Source organism: Brachyhypopomus gauderio, chromosome 2 (genome assembly GCF_052324685.1).
Source record: "Brachyhypopomus gauderio isolate BG-103 chromosome 2, BGAUD_0.2, whole genome shotgun sequence".
NCBI classification, from domain to species: Eukaryota; Metazoa; Chordata; class Actinopteri; order Gymnotiformes; family Hypopomidae; genus Brachyhypopomus; species Brachyhypopomus gauderio.
The window spans coordinates 44,973,409-44,998,438 of NC_135212.1; the positions used below are offsets into that span (position 1 = coordinate 44,973,409).

General features: G+C 42.4%; 1 protein-coding gene across 2 annotated transcripts in view; it reads left to right on the top strand.

Annotated features, from left to right (window-relative positions):
- Positions 1-5,822: 5,822 nt before the first annotated feature.
- LOC143508400 (beta-1,4 N-acetylgalactosaminyltransferase 2-like) overlaps positions 5,823-25,030 on the top strand; it is a 31,228-nt gene continuing 12,020 nt past the window's right edge. The window contains exons 1-2 of one of the 2 annotated variants that reach the window (XM_076996863.1): positions 5,823-6,071; positions 24,834-24,974. In XM_076996863.1, the coding sequence (XP_076852978.1) occupies positions 5,989-6,071; positions 24,834-24,974 (224 nt within the window). In that variant the 5' untranslated portion in view covers positions 5,823-5,988. The remainder of the gene's footprint in view (positions 6,072-24,833; positions 24,975-25,030) is intronic. The other variant, XM_076996864.1, reaches the window with a different exon arrangement.

Sequence of the window (25,030 nt, forward strand, 5' to 3'; positions counted from 1 at the left end):
CCACTCCAGTGCTGTCCTGCAGTTTTAGTCCTTAAATGTGCCTGGAGTCATGTGGCATTCATCATCCGGTTCTGCAGGGCACTGTCTTCAGTGTGGGGTGTGGCCAAAGAATGTTGATATCTATGCCTTTCTGTGACTTTTCAGTCTCTCTGTAACTCTGTTGCAACCTGCTGATGACACTAAACTCAGTGGGTGGCCACTTCCCTGTGTGAACAATGACAGGGTTGATGATTCTTTGGTGTCTTCTGTGGTGTCTCATGATGTTAAAATGTGACCAGCATGATGACGAAGACTGTTTAAATAACAAGTCTTAACAGAAACAGGAAATTGGCAAGTTGGGCGAAAAGTACTGAAACATTAATGGCTTGGGGCCAAATGAGGCCTGCGTTCTGTTATAAAATCAGTAATAACAATAGACCACTGTATAAAATACACGTACAAAAAAGCTATTAGAATATAATATAATATAATATATTATGATTTATATTATTTTTTATAATAAAAATGTTGCAGGAATGTTGCATTCCTACATTCGAATCAGTGGCTAGTTAAAAAAGCAAAAATTGCATCTAATTATACAATTTACATAACCAGTCACTAATAAGCTACAAAGTGTGACGCGCGGCTCGTGGCGAAGGATGAGACACGGAATCCTTATTTTCGACTGACGTCACTTTTAATTTCCACATATATTGCGCAATAGCGCACGAGTAACATTAAGCAAGCACACACAACGTGTAGACTTAGGCTAGAAACATACTTGCTGTTTGCCCATGCGTTCGCGTAGACAACTGGCTGCGTTGTGAATGTTACTGAGAACATACTAGCCTGTGTGCAACGCGTGAAACTGGAGGCTTCCACTAGAGGGCAAAACGTAGAAAGGGCTTCGGTATTTTAACGATGCAAACATGGCAACACTCGAGGAGATTAGCCTTTGGGTAATTTTACGGTCACGGCAGAAAAAACGACGACAGCGATCCCTTCGTAGGTGGTATGTAAGGCCGTTAAATCAAAGACGTTGTGAGAATGGCGAGTTTGTGTCGTTGGTATTTTTTGATGCTGGTTAGCGGCTACACTGCCCCTAGCGGTTTTGTGTGTATTGCACCACGTGTACGCGTCGCGTTAACTTTTGGAGGACGTGCAAGGCTTACGCGCCAAACCGACGCAGGATACGCGAAGCAGCCATGATGCGTTCGCGGACGCGTAGTTAACAGCAAGTATATCTCTAGCTTTAGACAACGACGAGCACAGGACACTGTGCGAGCGCACATTAAATAGACAAACCACATTAGCCCAACGTGATTACGAGATGAGTCACAGGTGAGACAGATTATCACATGACATAACCACAACCACGAAGATCCACAGACGCAGACAATGCACGTGGACAACGTAAACACACGCCCAAAAGGGAGGGGCCGGGGTCCTCAACGTGACAGACGCCCCCTCCAAGGGCACTACCCGTCCCAGGGTGCCAACAGGACCGAATGCCCCGAACCCACGACGATGGGCGGATCCGACGTGCTCAGTCCTGCGTCTGAGGTGACTGCCCTTGGCGGAGCGTCCGTCACGAATCGCCTAGCACACCCTCCCTGGGAAGACCGGGGAAAAGACGTTAGACACATTAAACGGAACGGACACAAACACACAAACAGGTACATTAACACATAGCAGCACAAAAGGGAAAAATGGGTTAGGTACACATACGGGAAGACACACGAAAATAGGAACAGGCACACACGACAGTGGCGCCAGGCTGAGCGCCAGGAGGAGGGCGATTAGGGGAGAGAAACCGAGAGCTACTGGTGCTGCAGGCGCTGCGGTGGGTGGTGCTCCTCCTGCCCTTTCTGCAAACCCTCCACCGGGCGCAGTGCGGCTGGCGGACGCACCAGGTGCAGCGGGGTTAGCCGACGCGCCAGGTGCAGCGCACTTGGTCCCTCCCCTCGGTGGACCGTATGGGAGTCCCGCTTTGCCCTGCGGTCTCCCTCTGGCCCCGGCAGTGGGAGCGGCTTCCTCTTCTTCCATCGCCTCACTGCCACAGCTCCAGCTCATGGGCTGCCCCGAGCTGCCACCCCGGGAACAGTCTATGTCGCTAGCTGGGGAGCACTCGGGGGATGAGCCTGCCTCTGGACTCCTCCTCCTTTACACCGTCCCGGCGGAGAGCTCCGAAGGAGGTGGACTCTCTTCCTCCTCCTCCTAAGTGTAGGACCCGTCGTCCGTGCACCCGGAGCCACCCGAGCACACGGACGGAGGGTAGTCCTCTTCCTCTTCCCCTCCACCGTAGTCCACGGTGGAGGCGGAGTCCTCAGACGGAAGGTAGTCCTCCTCCTCCTCCCCTCCACCGTAGTGCACGGTGGAGGCGTCGCATAGAGACGGAGGGTAGCCCTCCTCCTCGTCCTCCTGCTCCTCCTCCTCGCTTGGAGAGTCCCCCTCCCCAAACTCGCTCTCAGGGGTCTACTCCGTCGCGCCGAGGACGGAGCCTACCCACAGGGGTGAGAGATTCCTGGAGGAAGAGGGGTGGTACTTCCCCCACAGCCGCACCGTCTCCTGGCGGACCTTCTCCGCCGACTCGGGGTTGTGGTGCTCCCGAGCCTGACACAGCAGGGACGCACACACTGGGTCCTGTTCCAGCTGCCCCAGCGTCGGCGTGGTTCCGTAGTGCGGATTCTCCACCTCCCCAAGCTTACCCTCTGGTGGCGTGCCTGTCCCGTAGAGCTCGGGGACGCTCACCCGTATGGGCGAGCTTTCCCGGGAAGGCGAGGGATGTCTCTCCTGCCAAACCCGTACTGCTGTCTTGCGGTACTTCTCCGCCAGCTCTGGGATGGCGGTTTCCTGAGCCGCACACAGCAAGTAGGCGCACTCAGGGTCCGACTTCATCAGCGCCAGAGTCGGCATGGATCCGCGGCGTGGGGAAGAGGAAGAGGCGCGGTGATGCCGTTTGCTGGGCTTCTTTCCCTTCTTTGTCTTGGTCTTGTAGCCTGGCATATTTGTTGGTGTCTCGGATGGCTCGTTGTTCTGTGACGCGCGGCTCGTGGTGAAGGATGAGACACGGAATCCTTATTTTTGACTGACGTCACTTTTAATTTCCACATATATTGCGCAATAGCGCACAAGTAACATTAAGCAAGCACACACAACGTGTAGACTTAGACAACGACGAGCACAGGACACTGCGCGAGCGCACATTAAATAGACAAACCACATTAGCCCCACGTGATTACGAGACGAGTCACAGGTAAGACAGATTATCACACGACATAGCCATAACCACGGAGATCCACAGACGCAGACAATGCACGTGGACAACGTAAACACACGCCCAAAAGGGAGGGGCCGGGGTCCTCAACGTGACACAAAGCTACATTACATTACTTGAAAATATATTTTTTTATCTGGCAAAGAATGCCAAATTACATGCAAACGTGACAGTTTTGTGGTATTTTGATTTCAAACCAAATACACACAGATAAATTGTTTAGATAAAAAAATAGTTTAGATTGCAAAAATATAAAAAAAATTTAATAACTATATAAAAAAATTACATCAGAATGCTGTTCATACTGTTCAATTCAGCATTCAACACCATCGCACCCCAGAAGCCAGTAAACAAACCACTTACTTGGACTGAGCTCTTCTCTCTGAAGCTGGGCACAAAAGCCTCAGTTAGGATACAAAACAAGCTCAAGCACTCTGAACACTGGATCCCCCCACAACACATCATTAAGTTTACTGATGGCACTATGGTTGTGGAACTCATTACCAACAACCATTGGGTCTGACTGCAAAGAGGTGGTGGTGTAACTGGAGTCTTGTTGCAGGACAAAAGGATGATGTATGATGACCCTGCACATCAGTGCTTCTTCTGAGGTACTAATGCACAGCTTTAAGTTCTTGGGAGTGCACATCACACACAGCTTTGATCCTTCAACACTTTGTTCTTAACGAGGAGAGCTCAACACCACATCTACTTCCTACAAAGACCGAAGAATAGACATGTGCACACCTGTTATAAATTGCTTCTACAGAAGCATCAATGAAAGTGTCTTGACCTGTACTGTCCATCATGGAAACTGCTCAAAACCGATGCAGAAAGGGAGGAGCCCTCTAGGTAGGAGTACCAGGGCTCTTCATATCACGGTCTGTAGCCCTGGTCATCCTCAAAGGCGGTGTCGGGAAAGGTCAGACTTCTGGTACTGCCCATAGTTCTGTTCCAAGATGGAGTATGGGGGTTCAGAATCAGGGTACCAATCATATTGATTGGGAGGGGGGTCCTCCACCTGGCAGAGATAACCCTAGCTGACACACCTCCAGGGGAACCTACTCCACTTTCTTCTTCCCCCACTTTTTCGTCTTGTGGACTTGGAGAACTTGGATGCAATAGAGCCCCAGGGAAAGTTGGTGGTCATTTAGGGAGAGCCCGTTGCTAGCTGGCCTGTCCCTCAACCCTGCTATAGCCACAAGGTCGATAATCTCCCACCAGAGGCAAGTCAGTTGGTCTACTCCCCAAATATGTCCTGTTCTCAGGGAGGTGGCTCCAGTCCTCTCTACCTGAGGCGATTGCTCTACCAGTTGAAGGCACATTCTTTCTGTACTGTTATGCAAGCCCTGAGGCAGGAGTCAGAGGCACAAGTGATTTCAACATTTTTTATTCGTACACGAAACTCACATACACACACAACAGGACTATAGCCTCGTAATATGAGCAGGAAATATAGGCCCAAGGGACCTAACAAAAAGGAAAAACATTTAATGTATCTGACCCACTGCAAAGAAAAGAAAATTACACCAAAAAGCTGCACTATTAAACAAGACTTGGTATTAATTTTTATTATAATGTTGCACTACTCTGTTGATTTTTCAATCTGTGGAAAATAATTTAAGTAATAATTTAATTGTACTTTCTACACTTAATGTTACGGTGACAGCTCCGGACCCCTCCTTGTGGGTGTGTCGCTACGTTGTCTTGTGCAATGTCTTGTGCTCGTCTTTGTCTAAAGCTCGTGTCATTGTGAGTGTTACTTGTTTAAGTGCTCACGCTGTTCGCGCCACACTTTCACCCTTGTCTACTATTCTGCAGAAGCGCCCCCTAGTGGGCCCGCCGGCGGGCCCAGCTCCTTTAGGGCCATAAAAAACATTAAACATTAATGAATCTCTGAACAAAGCGATAAATTCAAAATTTCTTATCCCATCTACATGCCTACCGAGTTTTAGACGTCTACGTGCAGCCGATTGCGAGATATCCGGCTTTGAAGTTGGTGACAAAAGTGCACCTCGCGGGGGGGGTCTCCCGACATATCCGTTTAAAAAACATATTTATGATGTGAGATGTCTTAATGTTTTGTCACCTAAAAATCGTTTACTAATAAGGCTTTTATTTAAGCCCTTAACATCGTAGATCCGTTGTGGATAAATACCTTAAAAAGCTTGCTCACCTCACTGCAAAATTTCGCGTAATCCGCTTCCTGGATGAGACGCACCGACAAATCTGCCCCCTAAGCGTCACATAAGCATTCTTAACGCTGATTTGACCTCTTATTAAAAAGCTGAAGGGGTTCTGCTTTGATTTGAGTGGTTTTTATTGGTTAGAAGTGGTGGAGTGACTTTGAATGACAGGTTTTACAACCTCTCCCCGGCGGGGTGCGAAGGGGAGGGGGTGGTGGGGTGACCGGCTCTACAGACATTCTGGCGACATTCTTAGAAGTGATTGAAAGCTGTTCTAACCAATAGTTTACTTTCTTCCGAAGCGAACCAGCCCTCGTTTGCCATGATTGGTGGGTTATTTCTTTTATTAGACCCTTCGGAAAGTGCGCAGTCATTTCCAATGTGGGTCCCTAGGATAGCAACATAAGCTAACCTTTGCTAACCTAAGCTGAGCTCCACCAGAACACACTGTTCGGCGAAACTGAAGCAGCCGTGGATTATTTTGTTCGTTTTTATTCTGATCGTGGATACTTTTGAACATCACAGAAAATAAAAGGATTATTTTTTATGAAATATATGAGCAATTTTCGGAATTTTCGCCAACCCGGAAGTGGGAACGAACACCGGCTACGACGCGATTCTACGTACTCGTGAGTAAAAATTGATAATTTTTCATAAGCGATTTTGGACAAAATATATAATCTAATACTAAACATTAGATTATAAACAGTATTGGAGCTTTTGAGTGCTGGAGTACTCTGTATCGTGTCGGATGCTACAGGAGTTGTCGACGTAAGCTTGCCATAGCCTGTCGGACTATATTGGACATAAATATCATATTGTACAGTTCATAATTGGACATGAAATTTATTCATTGGAATTTTCTGGTCTTTCTGTAATAAGTGCTTCGTTGTTGTTTGAAATAGGTCCTCGGTTTCGTGTATGGAATTTGCTAGCATGTTAGCTTGATTGTCCACCGGGTGTGTCGCATAATTAGCATACTTAGACACTGGAATGTTGGACCGCACATACCTTGGACAAAGTGGAATAACTTTGCAATACTTGCATGGATTTGCTTCATTTTTTCTGTGTTGTTAGAAAAGACCAATATATTGCAAATTTATAGACAGCATTGAATAACTATGTGAATATACATGCTTGTGATGTTCAAGTTCAAGTCTGCAGTTCTGACATTCCGGGCATATTAGCATTTGTAATAGAGGCTCTAAACAAAACAAGGAATATGATATTGAAGTGAATCAATATGTTCCCCCAACTGTCTTCTTCAGTTTGAGTCATGAATGATAATTTTCCTATATGTACAACTTGAAATATCTAGTTTTATAGTGGACTATGTCAGGCATCTGAGGAATTTTAAAAATGGCCGCACCTTACTGCACCTGTTCGTCGTGCCTGCCTCCTCCCAGCGTAACACTTGAAAATAAATCTAACTTGACTAAGCTACTCTTCACTGTTGATTTTTGGCATTTAGTCAGATATCTTTATTCAGATTGACTTGCAGAATTGCTTTGTACACATGGATGTATCACCAAATAAAGTACATAGCAAGCATGGCATGAAAAAAATCAAAATCAAGTTGACCTTCACTTTGCACTCGTGTCTGCATTGAACAACTCGGTCAACAGCCTTAGATAATACAGTATAATTAATTACATGCATGTATTATTTGATACATATGCAATATATTTATATATAAAGATGGCATTTCAGATGTGGTATATCTACAACTAACATAGACTAGCTCATGTATGAAAATTGTCTTCTAGCCAACTAAAGTTAACTACCAATAACCCATCTGTTTATTAATTAATCCTACTTCAAATTGTTAACTGGAATACCGTATCACCTAGCAAGTATAGCAGAGTCTAAATGATTATGTAGCAGCATAGTAAGAAACTCCTCTCCAAACTCCATTGAGATGCATCAAAGAGCCTTGGTTATTTGGTCAATGCCCAGGGTAAATAAAACAAGTGTGAGCTTATTAATAATGTGGACATCTGCAGACCGTTTTATTCTCCAATGTAATTCATACATTCGGTTGCTTACCTGCCCCACACCACCTGAGAACTTGTTGGTGTTATTTATGAGATCTCTCCTAAACGACAAGGCACTCGAGTGGGCGGATTTGATCTTAACAACCCGAGGAGAGGAAGCCTGATCTGTGGAGGGGTTCGGCAACCTGATGCGTCTTTGTATTGCATCAGGTGTGCTCCAGTTCAGCTCGCCCCAAGGGCCGGATTACAGTGCAGTACAGTGTCCCCCATGAAAGGTTTGGGGAGAAGCTGTGCCCCAGTGCGACAGTTCCCCCTGGCCCACTCATTTGATTCCATTCACCGTGTGAGGGGGATCAGAGGCCAGAGACCCACACCCTCAACGGTCACTACGCCCGCCTGCATGGCCCAGGTCTCCACACCGCAGCCAAGCGGTTTGGCGGCTCCCGATGGCGTCAGCCTGGCATCCCTGCCTCCTGACGACGCCGCCACCCCAGCTCCTGATGACGCCGTCCCTGTGTCTCCGGCTCCTGACGACGCCGTCCCGGAGTGTCCGGCTCCTGACAATGCATCCCCGCCTCCTGACGACGCGTCCCCGCCTCCTGACGACGTGTCCCCGCCTCCTGACGACGCCGTCCCGGGGTGTCTGGCTCCTCTGTTTATACTTAGTGTTCTTCTGTTACTTGTGTGGTTAATGTCCTAGTTCCTGTCTTGGTCGTGCTTAGTATCTACTCTTAGTGTCTCCGCTGGTTTTTGAAGTTGTTTAGTTGTTTTCAGTGTACCTGCTCGTATTCTTAGTTCAGTAGCTCCCTTGTTACGTGTGTGTGCGCTGTGTTCAGTTTCCTTTATTTATTTATTGTAATATTGGTTCTCTTTAAGTGTTTCCCCCTATGAGTATTGTCTGGTTGATGATTGTTTGTTGCAAGGGAAATTTCATGAAAGCTTTGTGATTTTGCTCTTGCATTTAAATTTTTGTCATCAAAGTCTGGCAGTAACTGATAAGTTGCCATATTGTCAATTGTGGATTTTCACCCCACTCGGGGGCGGTCCTCTGCATTTTCCTATCTGTGTAGTGAGAACACACACACTAGTGATCACTAGGGGGCTGTGGTGTACATGTGCTCAGAGCGGTGCAGTAAATAAATGTAGTATAGGTATGGACCCTTGTTTGCAAGCCACTTTTCTTGCTGTGTTGGCTTTTGCATCTCAGACTCTAAAACAGTCAGTCACAGTCAGATGCCCACATTCTGTGTCAGCTATGCTCAATCCTGGTCATGAAACACCCAGTAACAGGAAGCTGCCAAGGTGAATAAAAAAGGACACATGAGCTGCCTTGCCCTGTTTATGATATCACACGACACTCTTCTTTCAAATGCTGGTTTGAATATTACAGATGGGTCTTGGACAACGCTGGTCTGGCTGGGTGGGATGAGAATTTTATTTTTTTTATATATATATATAAGTTGATGCCTAGAAAAATATTATTGTTGATTGAATCTGAAAGGATAAAAGACAAGATACAAATTAAAAGGTAAATGTGCAGCACTACAGGAGATAAAGGAACAGTGTTTAAACTGAGCTGACAGCCTGGTCAAAAAAATACATTTTTGTTTAATAAGCTTTCGGTGTCTCTTCTCATATTCTGACAGTGATCCAATTCCAAAACCAGCATAATAACTAAATTGTCTTGTCTTACGGATTGCATTTTTGGGATTCCCATTAAAACATCAGAGTAATCAACATTGCTAGAAATAAAACCATGGATGAGATCCTTCAATCTGGCTTTGTCAGAAAATCTGTCTTTGTTGGTGTTCTTAAGGTGAATTATGGTTTAGTAACTGATTTGATATGACTGCTAAAGTTGAGATCAGAGTACATTAGTGCGTTTTTAGCCACATCAATCAATCAATCAAATTTTATTTCTATAGCGCTTTTTACAACAGTTGTTGTCACAAAGCAGCTTTACAAGTGCCGAGTCCTAGCCCCCAGTGAGCAAGCCAAAGGCGACAGTGGCAAGGAAAAACTCCCTAGTTTTTTGCATGAGGAAGAAACCTTGAGAGGAACCAAGACTCAGGGGGGGAACCCATCCTCCTCTGGCCGACACCGGTCACCATGACAACAACAACAATATAGACAGAATGTAGACAGAATGTAAAAGATGCAATAATGTCCATTTAGACCGAAAAATATGTAATAATGTCCATCATGGTGTAGGCATCCGGTTAGGCAGGAGGTGGCCGGCCAGGATGGATCGCTTGTCTCTCCTCATCTCATTATTCCTCAAGCAGGCGGGCAGCCATGTGGAGAAATGAAACAGGGAAAATTAGCTCTGTATGAGGACATATACGGGACAGGTAAAATTATAAACATTTCTGGAGTGTGGCAGCAACTCCGGCACTAAGTTAAATTATTACAGCCTAGCTAAAAAAAGGCAGAACCAGAAGGTAACATAGGCTTGGGGGCATTCTGAGACAATGGCATCCGTCCACTGCACTGTCAACAAACTTGAGTGACCACGAGCAGTGACAGGATGACAGCACCAGCACCCCAGTCTACCATAAAACCCTTCGTCTATGAACCCCTGGATCTGTACCTTTATCTAAGGGGGATATTAATTATCAAACGCTAGACTAAATAAGTGGGTTTTCAACCTAGATTTAAAGATTGTGACTGTGTCAGAGTCCCGGACACATTTAGGAAGATTATTCCAAAGCTGGGGGGCCTTATAAGAAAAGGCTCTTCCCCCTGCTGTTACCTTGTTAATTTGTGGAACTAATAACAGACCAGCACCCTGTGATCTTAGTTGACGTGGGGGTTCATAGTAGGAAATAAGTTCCTGGAGGTATTCAGGAGTAAGCCCGTGTAGTGCTTTATATGCTAATAATAGAATTTTAAAATCAATACGAAATTTAACTGGGAGCCAATGCAGGGCTGATAGGACTGGTCTAATATGCTGAAATTTTCTAGTTCTGGTCAGAACTCTAGCTGCGGCATTTTGAACTACTTGAAGTTTATTTAGATTCTTATTTGAACATCCTGACAGTAGTGAATTGCAGTAGTCTAGTCTAGAGCTAACAAAGGCGTGCACCAATTTTTCTGCATCATCCTGTGATAATGCATTTCTTAATTTGGCAATGTTGCGGAGATGTAGAAAAGCTATCCTAGTAGTATTATCTATATATTTATCAAATGATAGGTCGGAGTCGAGTATGACGCCTAGGTTTTTGGCTACTGTGCCAGGTGTAATGGGATAGTCTGCAAGATTAAGCATTAAATTAGGAATTTTCTGTCTTGCGGCCTTAGGGCCCACAAGGAGAACTTCTGTTTTGTCCTCATTTAATTGTAGGAAGTTTAGAGACATCCAGCATTTAATATCTCTTACACAGGCCTCAATTTTTCCTAAACTGAGTTTGTCATCGGGTTTGGCTGATATGTAAAGTTGAGTGTCATCCGCATAGCAGTGAAAATTGACACCATGTTTGTTTATAACTGTGCCCAATGGTAGCATATATAATGTAAATAATAATGGTCCTAAGATGGAGCCTTGCGGGACCCCATATTTAACCATTGTACGTTTGGATGAAATATTATTGAGCTCTACAAACTGATAGCGATTTGTTAAGTAAGACTGAAACCATGAAAGGGCTGTGCCTGAGACTCCAACCCAGCGTTCTAACCTTTCTAGCAAGATCCTATGATCAATTGTGTCGAAAGCTGCACTAAGATCAAGAAGCACTAACAGTGATACATAGCCTTGATCTGATGCAAGGAGGAGATCATTTGTTACTTTAACTAATGCTGTTTCAGTACTGTGATGGGGCCTAAAACCAGATTGGAACTTTTCAAATGTGTTATTCCTATACAGATATAGGCATAATTGCTGGGCAACAGCTTTTTCTATGATCTTAGATATAAATGATGTGTTTGAAATGGGTCTATAATTAGACAGCACAGTCGGATCAAGATTTGGTTTCTTGATCAGAGGTTTGATAATTGCTAATTTACATGATTTGGGCATGTGACCTATTGTAATGGATGAGTTAACTATAGTTAGAAGAGGTTCAGTTACAGCTGGTAATACCTCTTTTAATAACTTTGAGGGAACTGAGTCTAATGTGCAGGTAGTACAATTTAAGGAAGAAATTATTTTCTCTAATTCTGATTTTGGGAGTGGATGAAAAGCATCAAGTTTTTCTCCCGGTATGTAATTTAAATCAATATCAACCAAACCAGATGACATACCAGTTGTATTGCTAATAAAGGGTTTTATATTTTGTCTAATATTCTCTATTTTATTATCAAAGAAATCTATAAATACATTACTAGTGAGGTTTACTGGAATCTGAGGTTCTGTGCCTGCTTGATTTTTTGTAAGTTTAGAAATAGTATTAAAAAGAAATCTAGGATTGTTTTTATTTTTCTCTATCAGTGAGGCTAAGTATGCTGAGCGTGCTTTAGTGAGTGCCCGTTTGTAGTCAATAATGCTATCCTTCCAGGCACAGTGGAATACTTCCAATTTAGTAGATCGCCATTTCCGCTCTAATTTACGTGCTATTTGTTTTAAGTTTCTAGTTTGGTCGGTGTACCATGGGGCGAGCTTTTTGGATCTAGCTTTTTTATATTTTAGTGGAGCTACTATATCTAGAGCTGATCTGCAGGTATTCTCTAAGTAGTCGGTTAGGCTATCTAACTCTCCTGGATCGGATGGCGAGTGGGCTAGAGCAGTTAAATCAGGGAGGGTTTCAATAAACTGTGTTGCTGTTGATGAATTTATTGAGCGCTTTATACACTGCCGAGGAGATGGGCGGGTATTTATGTTAAGGTGAAAATCGAATTTTACTAAATAATGATCGGAGATTGCTACGGTTTGCGGGAGTATGTTTATATTATCTACGTCGATACCCAGTGTTAATATTAGATCTAGGGTATGATTTCGATAATGTGTAGGTCCTACTACGTTTTGTTTAATGCCGACAGAGTTCAATATAGAAGTAAAAGCCCTTGTCAGTGGATCCTCCGCATTATCAAAGTGTATGTTAAAGTCTCCTACCATTATTATTTTGTCACTACATACTGCTAAATTTGCTGCAAAATCGGTGAAATCGTTTAAGAAATCTGAGTAAGGCCCTGGTGGTCTGTATACATTAGTTAGGGAGAATGTACTTTTATTTTCAGATGGACTAATTACATTAATAGACTGCATCTCAAATGAGTTTGAGATATCTAAGTATTTCTGATGAATTTCTAAACAATCACGATAGATTATACATATTCCACCTCCTCTGCCTGACAGTCTAGGTCTATGTATATAACTATATCCCACAGGAGTGGCTTCGTTTAGAGTTAAATAATCACCAGATTGAACCCACGTTTCAGTTAGACAAAGAATATCAATTTTCTGGTCTGTTATAAGTTCATTTACAAAAACTGCTTTTGAGTTGAGCGATCGAATATTGATTAATCCAATTTTCAGATCGGTCATATAGGTTGTAATAATTTGATGTGAAGTCTGAATATTAGTTAAAAACTTCGGGCGGACTATTTTCTTATGATTTAGTTTAACCCGGGGCACAGACACAGTCTCAATCCTATGGGATCTTGGTGACGCCTCTAAGCAGCTCGCAGACAGGTTTAACCCGTTAGTCTGCGGCCTGGTCGCGACCCTGGACAGTCAGCAGCTCCTAGTGCTACTCTGCCGACTAGCTAACAGGCTATGGGCTATGCTGCAAGATAACAGGGCAGCGCCATCCCGGGTGGGGTGGACACCGTCCCTGCCTAAAAGACCAGGCTTGCCCTCGAACTCTTCCCAATTATTAATAAAGCCCACTTGATTTTCTGAACACCACTTGGACATCCAGCGGTTTAGCGACGTGAGCCTGCTGTACTGCTCATCACCGCGCCGCATTGGGATGGGGCCAGAGCAGATTACGGCATCGGACATCGTCTGGGCTAATTTAACCACCTCTTTAACATTAGCCTTAGTCACTTCTGACTGCCGCAGACGTATATCGTTGGCCCCTACATGAATCACTATCCTAGAAAACCTCCTATGAGCTAACAATCTAAGGTTGCCACTAATGTCCGGCGCTCTGGCTCCCGGTAAACAGCTGACTGTAACCGCTGGTGCCCCTACAGCTACAGCTACTTTCACGTGCCGAACTATAGAGTCTCCTATGACCAGAGTCTCCTCAGCGGGTGTAGCACTGAGCGGGGCGAACCTGTTGGACACGTGAACCGGTGAGTGGTGCTCTGGTGGGCTAGCGCTGGCGTTAGCGGTAGCTGCAGCCCTCGCTCTCCGACTACGCCGCCGAGACGTCACCCATTCACCCCGCTGTGAGGGCTCTATCGCCGGAGTCGCGGAGGCGCTAGTTCTCCCTGGCGCGTCCACACCTACTACAGACCCTGTCCCTGTCTCTCTATCCCTCAATAATGAGTGGACGCGTCGCTCTAAGCTTTCCACTTTCGCCACGAGAGAATTTACTAGTTTGCACCTCTCACAAATACTATGACTATTACTATCAGTGGCGAAAGGGTCTAGACTAAACATGCCACACTCCGAACACGGGAACAAACCAACACCAGCCATGAATAAATCAAAACACTTACCGTGTCTAGCCGATATATAAACTTACGCTAGCTGATTTGTGAAGGCAGAAAGTTGGTCAGCGGCCGGAATAAAAACTGTAAAATGTATCTAGGAATGCAAAAGGTAAAGATTAGCACGTAAATAGATTATTATACTTTAGAAAACAATTTCAAAATTCGCTCCGCAACAGCGTAGGTCAGCAGGAAGCAGCGTCGGCAGGAAGCAGGAAGTCGGAATCTTTAGAACGTGTTCATATCATAATGAGATGCCTCACATTGATCAGTATAGTCATATCTGTTTCATCTTTATTCAGCTGTAGAATGTTTCTGTTCCAGGCTTCAGTAATTTAGTTTGATCCCATTGTCGGGGAAGATGGTTATCTATTTAGGTGGAAGTTCCAAAAGACGTAGTCAGCTCACACCCTTTTCTATCCATGTCTATTGTGCAATGTGTAACAGGACTAAGTATGAACTGGGTTTAACTGGCACAATGTGAAGATGTGGTGATCATGAAACAAGTTGTCAAAGTTGTCTTAAATTTTAATATTAAGCCACATGAAGCCATTCTGCTGATCTTTGTCGCGCTTAACCTTCTTACCTTAGCGCAGCGTGTTCGTTGATTGCAAAAGAAAACATTACCAGTCTTGTCTTTAGCCTTTTATTAAAAAATATACATAGGCCTATTAATTAATTAAATACAGAGATCTCTGGAGAGCTCACATTACCTAATCATGTCACCCCATGTGCAGCTCTGAAGCTGTCTGCTCTCTTCACCATTATATATGCTTTCCTTCCTAAACATAGGAACTGCACATTCCATAGTTCAACCTACAGCTGTCTCTATTCTGGAAGCGAGGTCTTACTACCTGGCCTTACCATATAAGGTCACAGTGAGCCTCCTCTCACACATCCCATTTTTAGCCTACTGCAGACGCATGGAGTATTGGAAGTGTCACACAAGCGCTTACACCGTCATTCTTACTAACAAACAACTTGATCAATAATATAATGTAAGCAAAACATATAGTGATTAATATTAGAGATTTGATTAATACTTTATGACTTCTCAAAATATATGTGAATTATGATAAGCTGTTGATTCAATACTGTAATGTAAACAAACTATGAAGGGATTAAGATGAAAATCACAACAATTCCCCCTTTTTGATCTCAAAATAGATCAAACTTTAAGTTAATCCAAAACTACCTTTTCATCTTCTGTCTCCAACTATGACATCATACCCAAACATCTTTGTGGTTCCTGCTTCTCAATCTTACTGCTGATTAAGCTTCCCACTAAGCTTCTTCTACATCGGAATACAACATTTACCTGTAATCATAAGTCAAAAGTATTCCCACAGAAGTCAACACAGACATAATAAGACAGTCAATTCAATTATCTGCTGTCGTGTCCATTTAGTATAATCTGATCCATGAATGCCTTATATCTTAATTTCTGACGTATTTTCCAGTGATGGTCCCAGTGTTGGGGCAGGTCTAAACCATACTATGTTTATCCTAATTAGGCCTAAAGGGTCTTAACACAATTGGCCCACTCCTATTACTAGATATACAGTACACGACCTACACTAGAGATGTGCCAGTACTCCAGATGAAAACATCCCAATTCTATTGATAGAATAACTAGGTTCTTGGTACGATGTGCGTCTCTCTGAAAAATAATGCTTACCTTTGAACTTTATTATTGCTAAATGGCCGTCCCAGCCGGCCAGTAGTATGATTATCAACTCCTAAAGCTTCATGTGAAACTCTCCAAGGGATCTCAGTTATGCAGCTACTATTACAACAATATTGGCCTTGACCCACCATGGATCCATATGCAAAGGGGGCAGTCCCCTGTAAGGTCCTTTAACATGTTGTTAAATACTAACAATCACATTGCTACTACTTTCAATAATACAAAAACATATAGACAAACAATGTTACACAAGGCCTGTAAAACAACATTAGACAATATTACTGAACATCCAAATACATCACAAAACTTTTACTGCAGCATCATCTTTTCTTCTGCCCTGTTGGAGGCAAGATTATCTTCTTATCCCGCGAAGGAGGTCAGGGTGGACTACCTGATTGTTGAACCTCCGCTCTCAGGTGTTATTTTGACCTGTCGTTTGAGAGCTCCGTATCTCGGCGCGCTGGTTCTGATGCTCAGCACCGGCTGAGGTGGTACCACGTTTCTCCTTTGCCCTTCAATCGGACAGCGTGTGATGTTCTCTTTAGTGGCCTTGCATGAACTGGTCCACCTGGGCTCTGACCACTTTCTTTTGATGACCTTAAGCAGGACCCATTTGATGACAGGTCCGTTGGTTCTGACTCCTCTCCTTGTACCTGGACAGAATAAGCTTCACAAATTACTTTTTTTAGTTCACTGTAACCTTCCTTGTACGACCCCGAGTGTACCTGTCAGGTTTCGCAAGCGCATTGGGGGACCCCCGACAACTTCTCACTGTCATGAGCTCAAACGAAGTGAATCCTGCAACAAAATTCACTGAAGATCTTCTGGCCAACCATATAAATACCTTTGTGCACATACCTTTACCTTTACCATTATACTTACCATTTATAATCTCCATTTTAGCCTGAGATTGAGAATGATAAACCAACCCACATTTGTGTCTCAAACCCAAATTTTGTTCCACAAATTTTAGCTCCTAGCTAGTAAAGTGCATCCCATTATCTGAGTACACTTAATTTAGTATACAATGGTGCAGTATCCAGTAATTTTATCAACATTCTGCAGACTGACCTAGAGTCCTCTGCCCTGGTGGAAATGCTTCTACCCAACCTGAGAATTTATCCTCAGCCACTAACAAATAGCTTAATCCCCGTATTGGTATTTCCATACCCATGTAGTCAATCTGAACTTCATCTCCTTTTTTCATTGCATTTGTACATAGTCTTAGATATGTGTATTTCCTTACACAATTCTCTGCTGCTGTAACAATGCAAATTTCCCCACTGAGTGATTAACAAAGAATTATCATATCCTATCTTAGCTCCTTTGGTCCAGGGAGCCTGCTTAGACCTTTCCTTAAAGCATGACAGCTGTTATGCATGTTTCAAATATCACATTACTCTGTCCAGACTGCTATTACGTCAGTATAGGTGCCATCAGTTAACCAAAATTTTTCTTCATTTATTTCTACCCACGTGCTACCCTGTGTGCCTCAGTTAACACTGGTTTGATCAATTGATTCTATAAAATTCGTTTCCCATTTTGTCCTTTCCAGACTTCCTTATTTCTTACCATATTTACTCAGCAATGCTATTTTATTTTAATAATAAAATTTTATTTAAGTACTCTATTTCTTAAATTTTTTCTCTGGGGTCAATTTTCCTGTACTTTACATAGCTCTAAGTCCTGTGGTCTGCCTTGCAAACCATCTAATGGGCTCCTATTTGCCTCTGTCTCTAAGCTTACCCCCTTTTGTTATCGTGTCACTCTGTACGTACAACCTCTGCTTCATGCTGTGTGCATGGTGTTTTCTAACAGGTGTATCTCCCCCTTTACTGAAATATCATTCAGGAATGTATTTCAGAAACTTCTAAAAAGAGTAATAAGTTTTAATCAGTAATTTGCTAAGTCCACAGCCTATGCCAATGTCTGTTTTTGTTTAATAAATTAAACTTTAAATCCTTAAACTTAAAATAAGTCCTTCTTTGAGATGGAAAATACTAGTCAAATGAAGTTATTTTAATACACTAGTTATTACAAGATTTAAATTAGCTCACACTCAGAAAGTTAGTTGTTACCCGATGCCTTGTTGTACTGGTTTCCTATCATGTTTACCTACTCCTTACCCATGTGACCAGGGTGTGAAGATAATTAGATGTGTGGAGTGGCTGAATCTCCCATTATCTACCAGCACTGTTGCGCATGTCTCAGCTTTGCAGGGTTGCCGCCCCTCAGGCCCCAGTAACCTAGTTTACCTGATCCTGTAGCTGTTCTTCAAATTCCTCCCATGAATTGGATCCCCTCCTATGTCATAAGACAAAATAACATGAAATGGGTCGGGTGGCAGGACAAAGGTTCAATCAAAGTGATCTGGCTTCCAGGAAATGAACTGGGAGTGGACGCCCCTCGTGGCTCATGAGTGAGACTTCAGGAAACCCCTGTAGATAGCAACCGTGGAGGCCAGTCTGTGGACTTCAGGTGCATCAGGTGTCTGCTGTCTGTAAACAGTGCATTTGTAATGTCTCTTCCACAGGTTAACAGGTGCAGTCTTTGATCTCAGGAACCTGTGTTTAGTGGCCTGCTGACCACATTGTACAGTCATTTGAACAGTTCTGTGCAGACTTTGATATTCTCCAGCCAGAAATGATAGTCTTTGAGTACCGCCAGTGAGGGACAGCATAGGGTTTGCCGTAGCTTTGCTGTCCGAGTTCTCATCAGGGCCCCGCCATTGCCCTGGTACTGCAGAAGGGTTTGGAGCTGGACCTCTGACCTCTGGCCCTCCTTCATCCTACGGTTCTGTGGGGACTCTCTTTCGCCCAATGACTCTCCTGAACACAAAGAGAAAGCATCCACCCCACCTGCCACAACGAAGTTGCCAGGATCACTGTGACCTTCCTTGCCCCTTCCCAAAACCCCTTCTTCTAAAATGTAGGTTAAACCCATACTGTTGATACTACTGCATAAAATAATACACTTAGGGGACATATTGAGGTCTCTGGGGCGGATCCCCTGTGCTCTGAGATCTTTTAGATTGCAACAGCTTGATCAGAGACATTTTATCTCTGCACAGCTTCAAGAAGAGTCTCAACATCTTCCTGTTTAGATCTGCTTTTTTAAATTAAGAAACTCCAACTCTGTTCTAATTGCCATCTTACTTTCTTTATTGCAATATTATCTTATAACTTGTTACTCTATTACATTCTTTTATTATGTTTGATTTCTTTTATCTTTAATTTCTTTTAACATTTCACTTTTTGTCTATTCTTTAAAACACCGAGTTGCATGTATGTTTGAAAGGTGCTATACCAATACAGAGTATTATTATTATTATTATTATTAAACATTTCCTAGTCACTTTAACTGGCATCAGGTTTCTCATATTAAACTGACAACATACAGACCTATTCCAAAATTAGAAAAACATAGAAACATTGATTATTATTCAAAAAGCTACTTTCCTGGATTATATTTTCAAGGCCCACAGTGTAAACGATTTCAAGTATTTATCTTTATTATTATAATACTTAACACCACAAGTATCCCAGAGCCAAGCTCTCTAGCTGCTGTCAGCTTGTCCAGTTTTAGCTATCCAAATACCTCACCGTTTCACTGACATGTCTACCTCACTCAGTCACTTCGCTGTGTGTGTGCTATTTATAACTACTCCATCCAAGTCTCTTTTAAAACGCAGTTTACACTTCACCCCACGGCATGCGTTCCCTTTTTTAGCCTTAAATACTAATATTCAATGTCAAGGGTAACTCGCGCGTTTTAAACTCCACGTCGTCGATTTTATCTATTTGTACGATTCCTGTTTTTACATTAATTCCTGGATAACTTAGTTAGTGGGCATTACCGAGTTTAACTCATACGGTGGTGGTGTATCTTCCTGAATATCTGCTGTGTAGACCCCGCTCATTCTAGTTGGTTATGAACAACCCCCAGCAAACAGTATTTGTACATGTGTCACAGAGCTAAATCTTCTCAGCGTTTGATAATTTTGCGAGTTAAACGTGTGCACTTTAGCCAGTTGGTCTATTTTGCGGCAATGTAACAATTCTCGGTTAAGAGGCGGAGGCAAATACACGAATGAAATTTTACTTTTTGCTTGCTCGTCTGCTTGTCTAGGCACACTGTCCCTACGCAACAGGTGCACGCGCTGAGGCATTTCTCTAGACGTTCAACTAAGATTGATTACTTAGTTACTAAATACAGAGGAGGGACAAAACCCCTACTGTCTACAAACAATCCTGATTTCAATACTAAATGACATAACCTAGCGTTAAGATATAAGAAATTATGAGGAAATTAAATACACCCACTTACAATCAAAACTAGAACACCTCAGACAAAGCACATACTATGCTATTTGTTAAACAACGAAGGAAGAAATTTATCCGATGACTTATAGCCAATATATATATGGGATACAGAGAAACAACTGTCATTAACAGGACAAACCCAGCAACCATTTAAAGTATAACAAAGACCGTCAGCATAGCGAACCCAACTTATTCAACACAATAAACGACACACGAACTTATTAACAACCGGACTTGTTTTATGATCCCTAAAGTATAGTTTTAGACTATGGGTTGGCCTGAAACATATTCAACACTCAAACAATGACAATATATGAACCCACAAAGTATAGTCTGAGACTAGGGGAGGGTGCGAAATTGAGAAATTTAACTGAGAAGTAAAACACAAGTAATCTCAGGACGAGAAAATAACCACGCACGATCACTAAGCTTTACCGACCAGACACAAGGAGAACTTATATACAATATGCAAACAATGCATGGAACAGAAACAGATGCAATAGACTTAATTATACAAAATGACCCACAGCACACCTTACTTACTATGCAAATGAATACTCAACGTAATCGCCAAAGACACAAGGTACAGCTGATACTAAATATATGCAGGACCAAACCAAAGGGGAAACCTGAATAAATGAAATACAAATGAGGGAGGAGTCACATATTACATACGAGACTCTAATGTTTTATTTTGATCAATTAATTACATCTGAGGACACACGATTCTGTGTTGGTCACCCATACTGTCACATAACAGCCAGCCCTTCAAATATCACACTGCTTATGATATTCTTCAATAGTATAAATCACTTCACTAGTCACACTCATCTGTTCCACTAAGGTATTCCATACCCTTAAAACCAACACTAATTCTACTTAAAACCATTTATAAAACTTGCATTTTCCTCACCAGTTACATACGTTGATAAAAACAGATACTCACCCGGAAGTTCTAAATATAGAACGAGAGTTCCGTTCTGACACCGTGAGGTTTTACCATCCTCAATCAATTCAGGTGCATTATCCGGCTTTTTGCTTTATCGAAATAATATTAATTTATGGACTCCTCAAGATCCAAAGGTTAATATCAATACCTAGCTAGCAAGACTCGAACTTGCGTAGGTCTCGTTCCTCTCGTCAAAGGAACGGATCGGCCGCCACACCACGGAATAAACCTTAAATAAAAACTTGTTAGTTTTCATTATTACACAAAAACTTGTTAGCTTTCATTTTGCCGGTAGGGACTCGAACCCTAAAATCACCTTTATGGGACTCAAACCCATTTTCCATAGTATACTTATACTTTTACCTTTTTAGACAAGACTGGATTTAATTTAGAATCATCCAAGTACTGTCAGTTCACCACAATTTAGTTACAATTCAAATTTTGCAGATTTGTTTTAACAGGTTCTGCTTTACCACTATTGTTGTGCCGGCACGGTCAAACTGTCAGTCATTAGATGAAAAGAAAAAAGTTTCAAATTATTTTGCAATCACGTCGGGGTCACCAAAATGTCGCGCTTAACCTTCTTACCTTAGCGCAGCGTGTTCGTTGATTGCAAAAGAAAACATTACCAGTCTTGTCTTTAGCCTTTTATTAAAAAATATACATAGGCCTATTAATTAATTAAATACAGAGATCTCTGGAGAGCTCACATTACCTAATCATGTCACCCCATGTGCAGCTCTGAAGCTGTCTGCTCTCTTCACCATTATATATGCTTTCCTTCCTAAACATAGGAACTGCACATTCCATAGTTCAACCTACAGCTGTCTCTATTCTGGAAGCGAGGTCTTACTACCTGGCCTTACCACATAAGGTCACAGTGAGCCTCCTCTCACACATCCCATTTTTAGCCTACTGCAGACGCATGGAGTATTGGAAGTGTCACACAAGCGCTTACACCGTCATTCTTACTAACAAACAACTTGATCAATAATATAATGTAAGCAAAACATATAGTGATTAATATTAGAGATTTGATTAATACTTTATGACTTCTCAAAATATATGTGAATTATGATAAGCTGTTGATTCAATACTGTAATGTAAACAAACTATGAAGGGATTAAGATGAAAATCACAACATCTTGTTTTCGACATTAAGTTAATTTAAATGTAAAAAAAAAAGTTACTGGTACAACATGAAGGGGAAATATATTAGGGATGCACCGAAATGAAAATTCTTAGCCGAAACCGAAAACCGAAAATGAGGAAACCAAGGCCGAAAGCCGAAAACCGAAACACCGAAATACATTATGCCAATTATTAGTAACACTGGATTTATGGCTAACCTCACTAAAATCAAGGCATTGCTATTCAAAGAATAAATCAACTACAAAATTTGATTTGAAAATATTTATTTAGCACTGACATTACAGTAATGCATATTATAAAATAAAATTAGTGGTGGGCCGTTAACGGCGATAACGCTGACAATGGCAGACCACTAATTAAATTTAACTCACTTGCAGACCGTTTTTATCTGAGAGGATAAATATATGTATTTTATACGAGTTAAATTAAATTATAACTGACTGGCCTGAAAGATAAATATAAATTCTCTCATAAAAACATGACGTGAGTTGCAACAACATTAAACAGCTCAGGTAAACACACTTCTAAGAAATGTCGTCTGCTCGGCAAAACATAACGGGGCTCAATGTGCTCTATTAGCTTACGAAATCCCACATCTTCTACGACAGAGAACGGCTGATCGTCTAAGGCAACGAGTTCCATCATCCACCATGTCCTTTGCCTTGGCGCCATCACTGGAAAATTTTTTTGCTAGCTTTATCCAAATAAACACGTGCAGGTGGCGATTTTTGCTTGCGTCATCACAGCACATTGTTTCGGCCGTGTTGTTTCGGTGATGAAAGTATTTCGGCCGAAAACCGAAAATGCAAATTTAAGCCATTTCGGCCGAAAATTTTCGGTGGCCGAATTTTCGGTGCATCCCTAAAATATATTTATGTTGAACATTTGTAGAGTAAATATGCAATATTTACAAATGTGTGACAATGCGACTGCTTAGTCAAATATTTCTGGAGGCACAGTACAGTCATGGCCAAAAGTTTTGAGAATAACAAAAATATTATATTTTCACATGCTCTGCTGGCCTCTGGTTTTTATGTGTGTTTGTCAGATGTTTTTATCACATACAGAAATATAATTGCAATCATATTATGAGTAACAAAAGCTTTTATTGACAGTTAGAATGAATTAATGCAGCAAGTCAGGACCTCTGCAATTCTCCGTGGCATGCTCTCAATCAACTTCTGGACCAAAGCCTGACTGACTGCAGTCCATTCTTGCTCAATCAATGCTTGCATTTTGTCAGAATGTGTAGGTTTTTGTTTGTCCACCCGTCTCTTGATGATTGACCACAAGTTCTCAATGGGATTAAGATCTGGGGAGTTTCCAGGCCATGGAACCAAAATCTCTGTTTTGTTCGAGCCATTTAGTTATCACCTTTGCTTTATGGCAAGGTGCTCCATCATGCTGGAAAAGGCATTGTTGATCACCAAACTGCTCTTGGATGGTTGGGAGAAGTTGCTCTCTGAGGACATTCTGGGACCATTCTTTATTCATGGCTGTGTTTTTAGGCAAGACTGTGAGAGAGCCGATTCCCTTGGCTGAGAAGCAACCCCACACATTAATGGTTTCAGGATGCTTTACAGTTGGCATGAGACAAGACTGGTGGTAGTGCTCACCTCATCTTCTCCGAACAAGCTGTTTTCCAGATGTCCCAAGTAATCGGAAAGGGGATTCATCAGACAAAATGACTTTACCCCAGTCCTCAGCAGTCTACTTCCTGTACCTTTTGCAGAATATCAGTCTGTCCCTGAGTGGCTTCTTTGCTGCCCTCCTTGATACCAGGCCTTGCTCCAAGAATCTCCGCCTCACAGTGCGTGCAGATGCACTCACACCTGCCTGCTGCCATTCCTGAGCAAGCTCTGCACTGCTGGTAGTCCGATCCCGAAGCTGAAACACTTTTAAGAGACGGTCCTGGCGCTTGCTGGTCTTTCTTGGGCGCCCTGGAACTTTTTTGGCAACAATGGAACCTCTCTCCTTGAAGTTCTTGATGATGTTGTTCTAGATTGTTGACTGAGGTGCAATCTTTCTAGCTGCGATACTCTTCCCTGTTAGGCCAATTTTATGCAGTGCAATGATGACTGCACATGTTTCTTTAGAGATAATCATGGTTACAGAAGAGAAACAATGATGCCAAGCACCAGCCTCATTTTAAAGTGTCCAGTGGTGTCATTCTTACTTAATTATGACAGATTGTTCTCCAGCCCTGTCCTCATCAACACTCACACCTGTGTTAATGGAGCAATCACTAAAACGATGTTAGCTGGTCCTTTTAAGGCAGGGCTGCAATGTGTTTTGTGGGATAATGTTAATTTTCTAGGCAAATATTGACTTTGCAATTGCTGTTAAGCTGATCACTCTTTATAACATTCTGGAGTATATGCAAATTGCCATTATAAAAACTGAAGCAGTAGACTTAGTAAAAATTTATATTTGTATCATTCTCAAAACTTTTGGCCATGACTGTATTCCGTGGAGGTACACATGCTATTCTGTGCCAGACTTTATTTACTCTTACCAATATAAAAATTAAGTCAACCTGAAAATTATTGTTTATGCATTACAGAATTCAAGCACAGCCTCTAGTTTCTCATTAAGGATGCAATCAGATAAACCTTGTATTTAACCCCAGTGAAAAATGACTGTGGTGTGGTCATAGAAGGACCTCTTTATAATATGTCCTGTGTTCTACATAGAACAAGTCAAACAAGTTGGACAATGAAAAACTGGAGTACTTCTCTGTCTCCACTATCCAATCAGACCTTCAGACTTCTCTCTACCATGCTGCGGAACAAACTACTTTTAATTGTTTCCATGGTCATTGTCATTATCTTCATGTAAGTCAACCACCAATGACTCAAAAACAATATTAAGGTATTGGAGTAATACATTC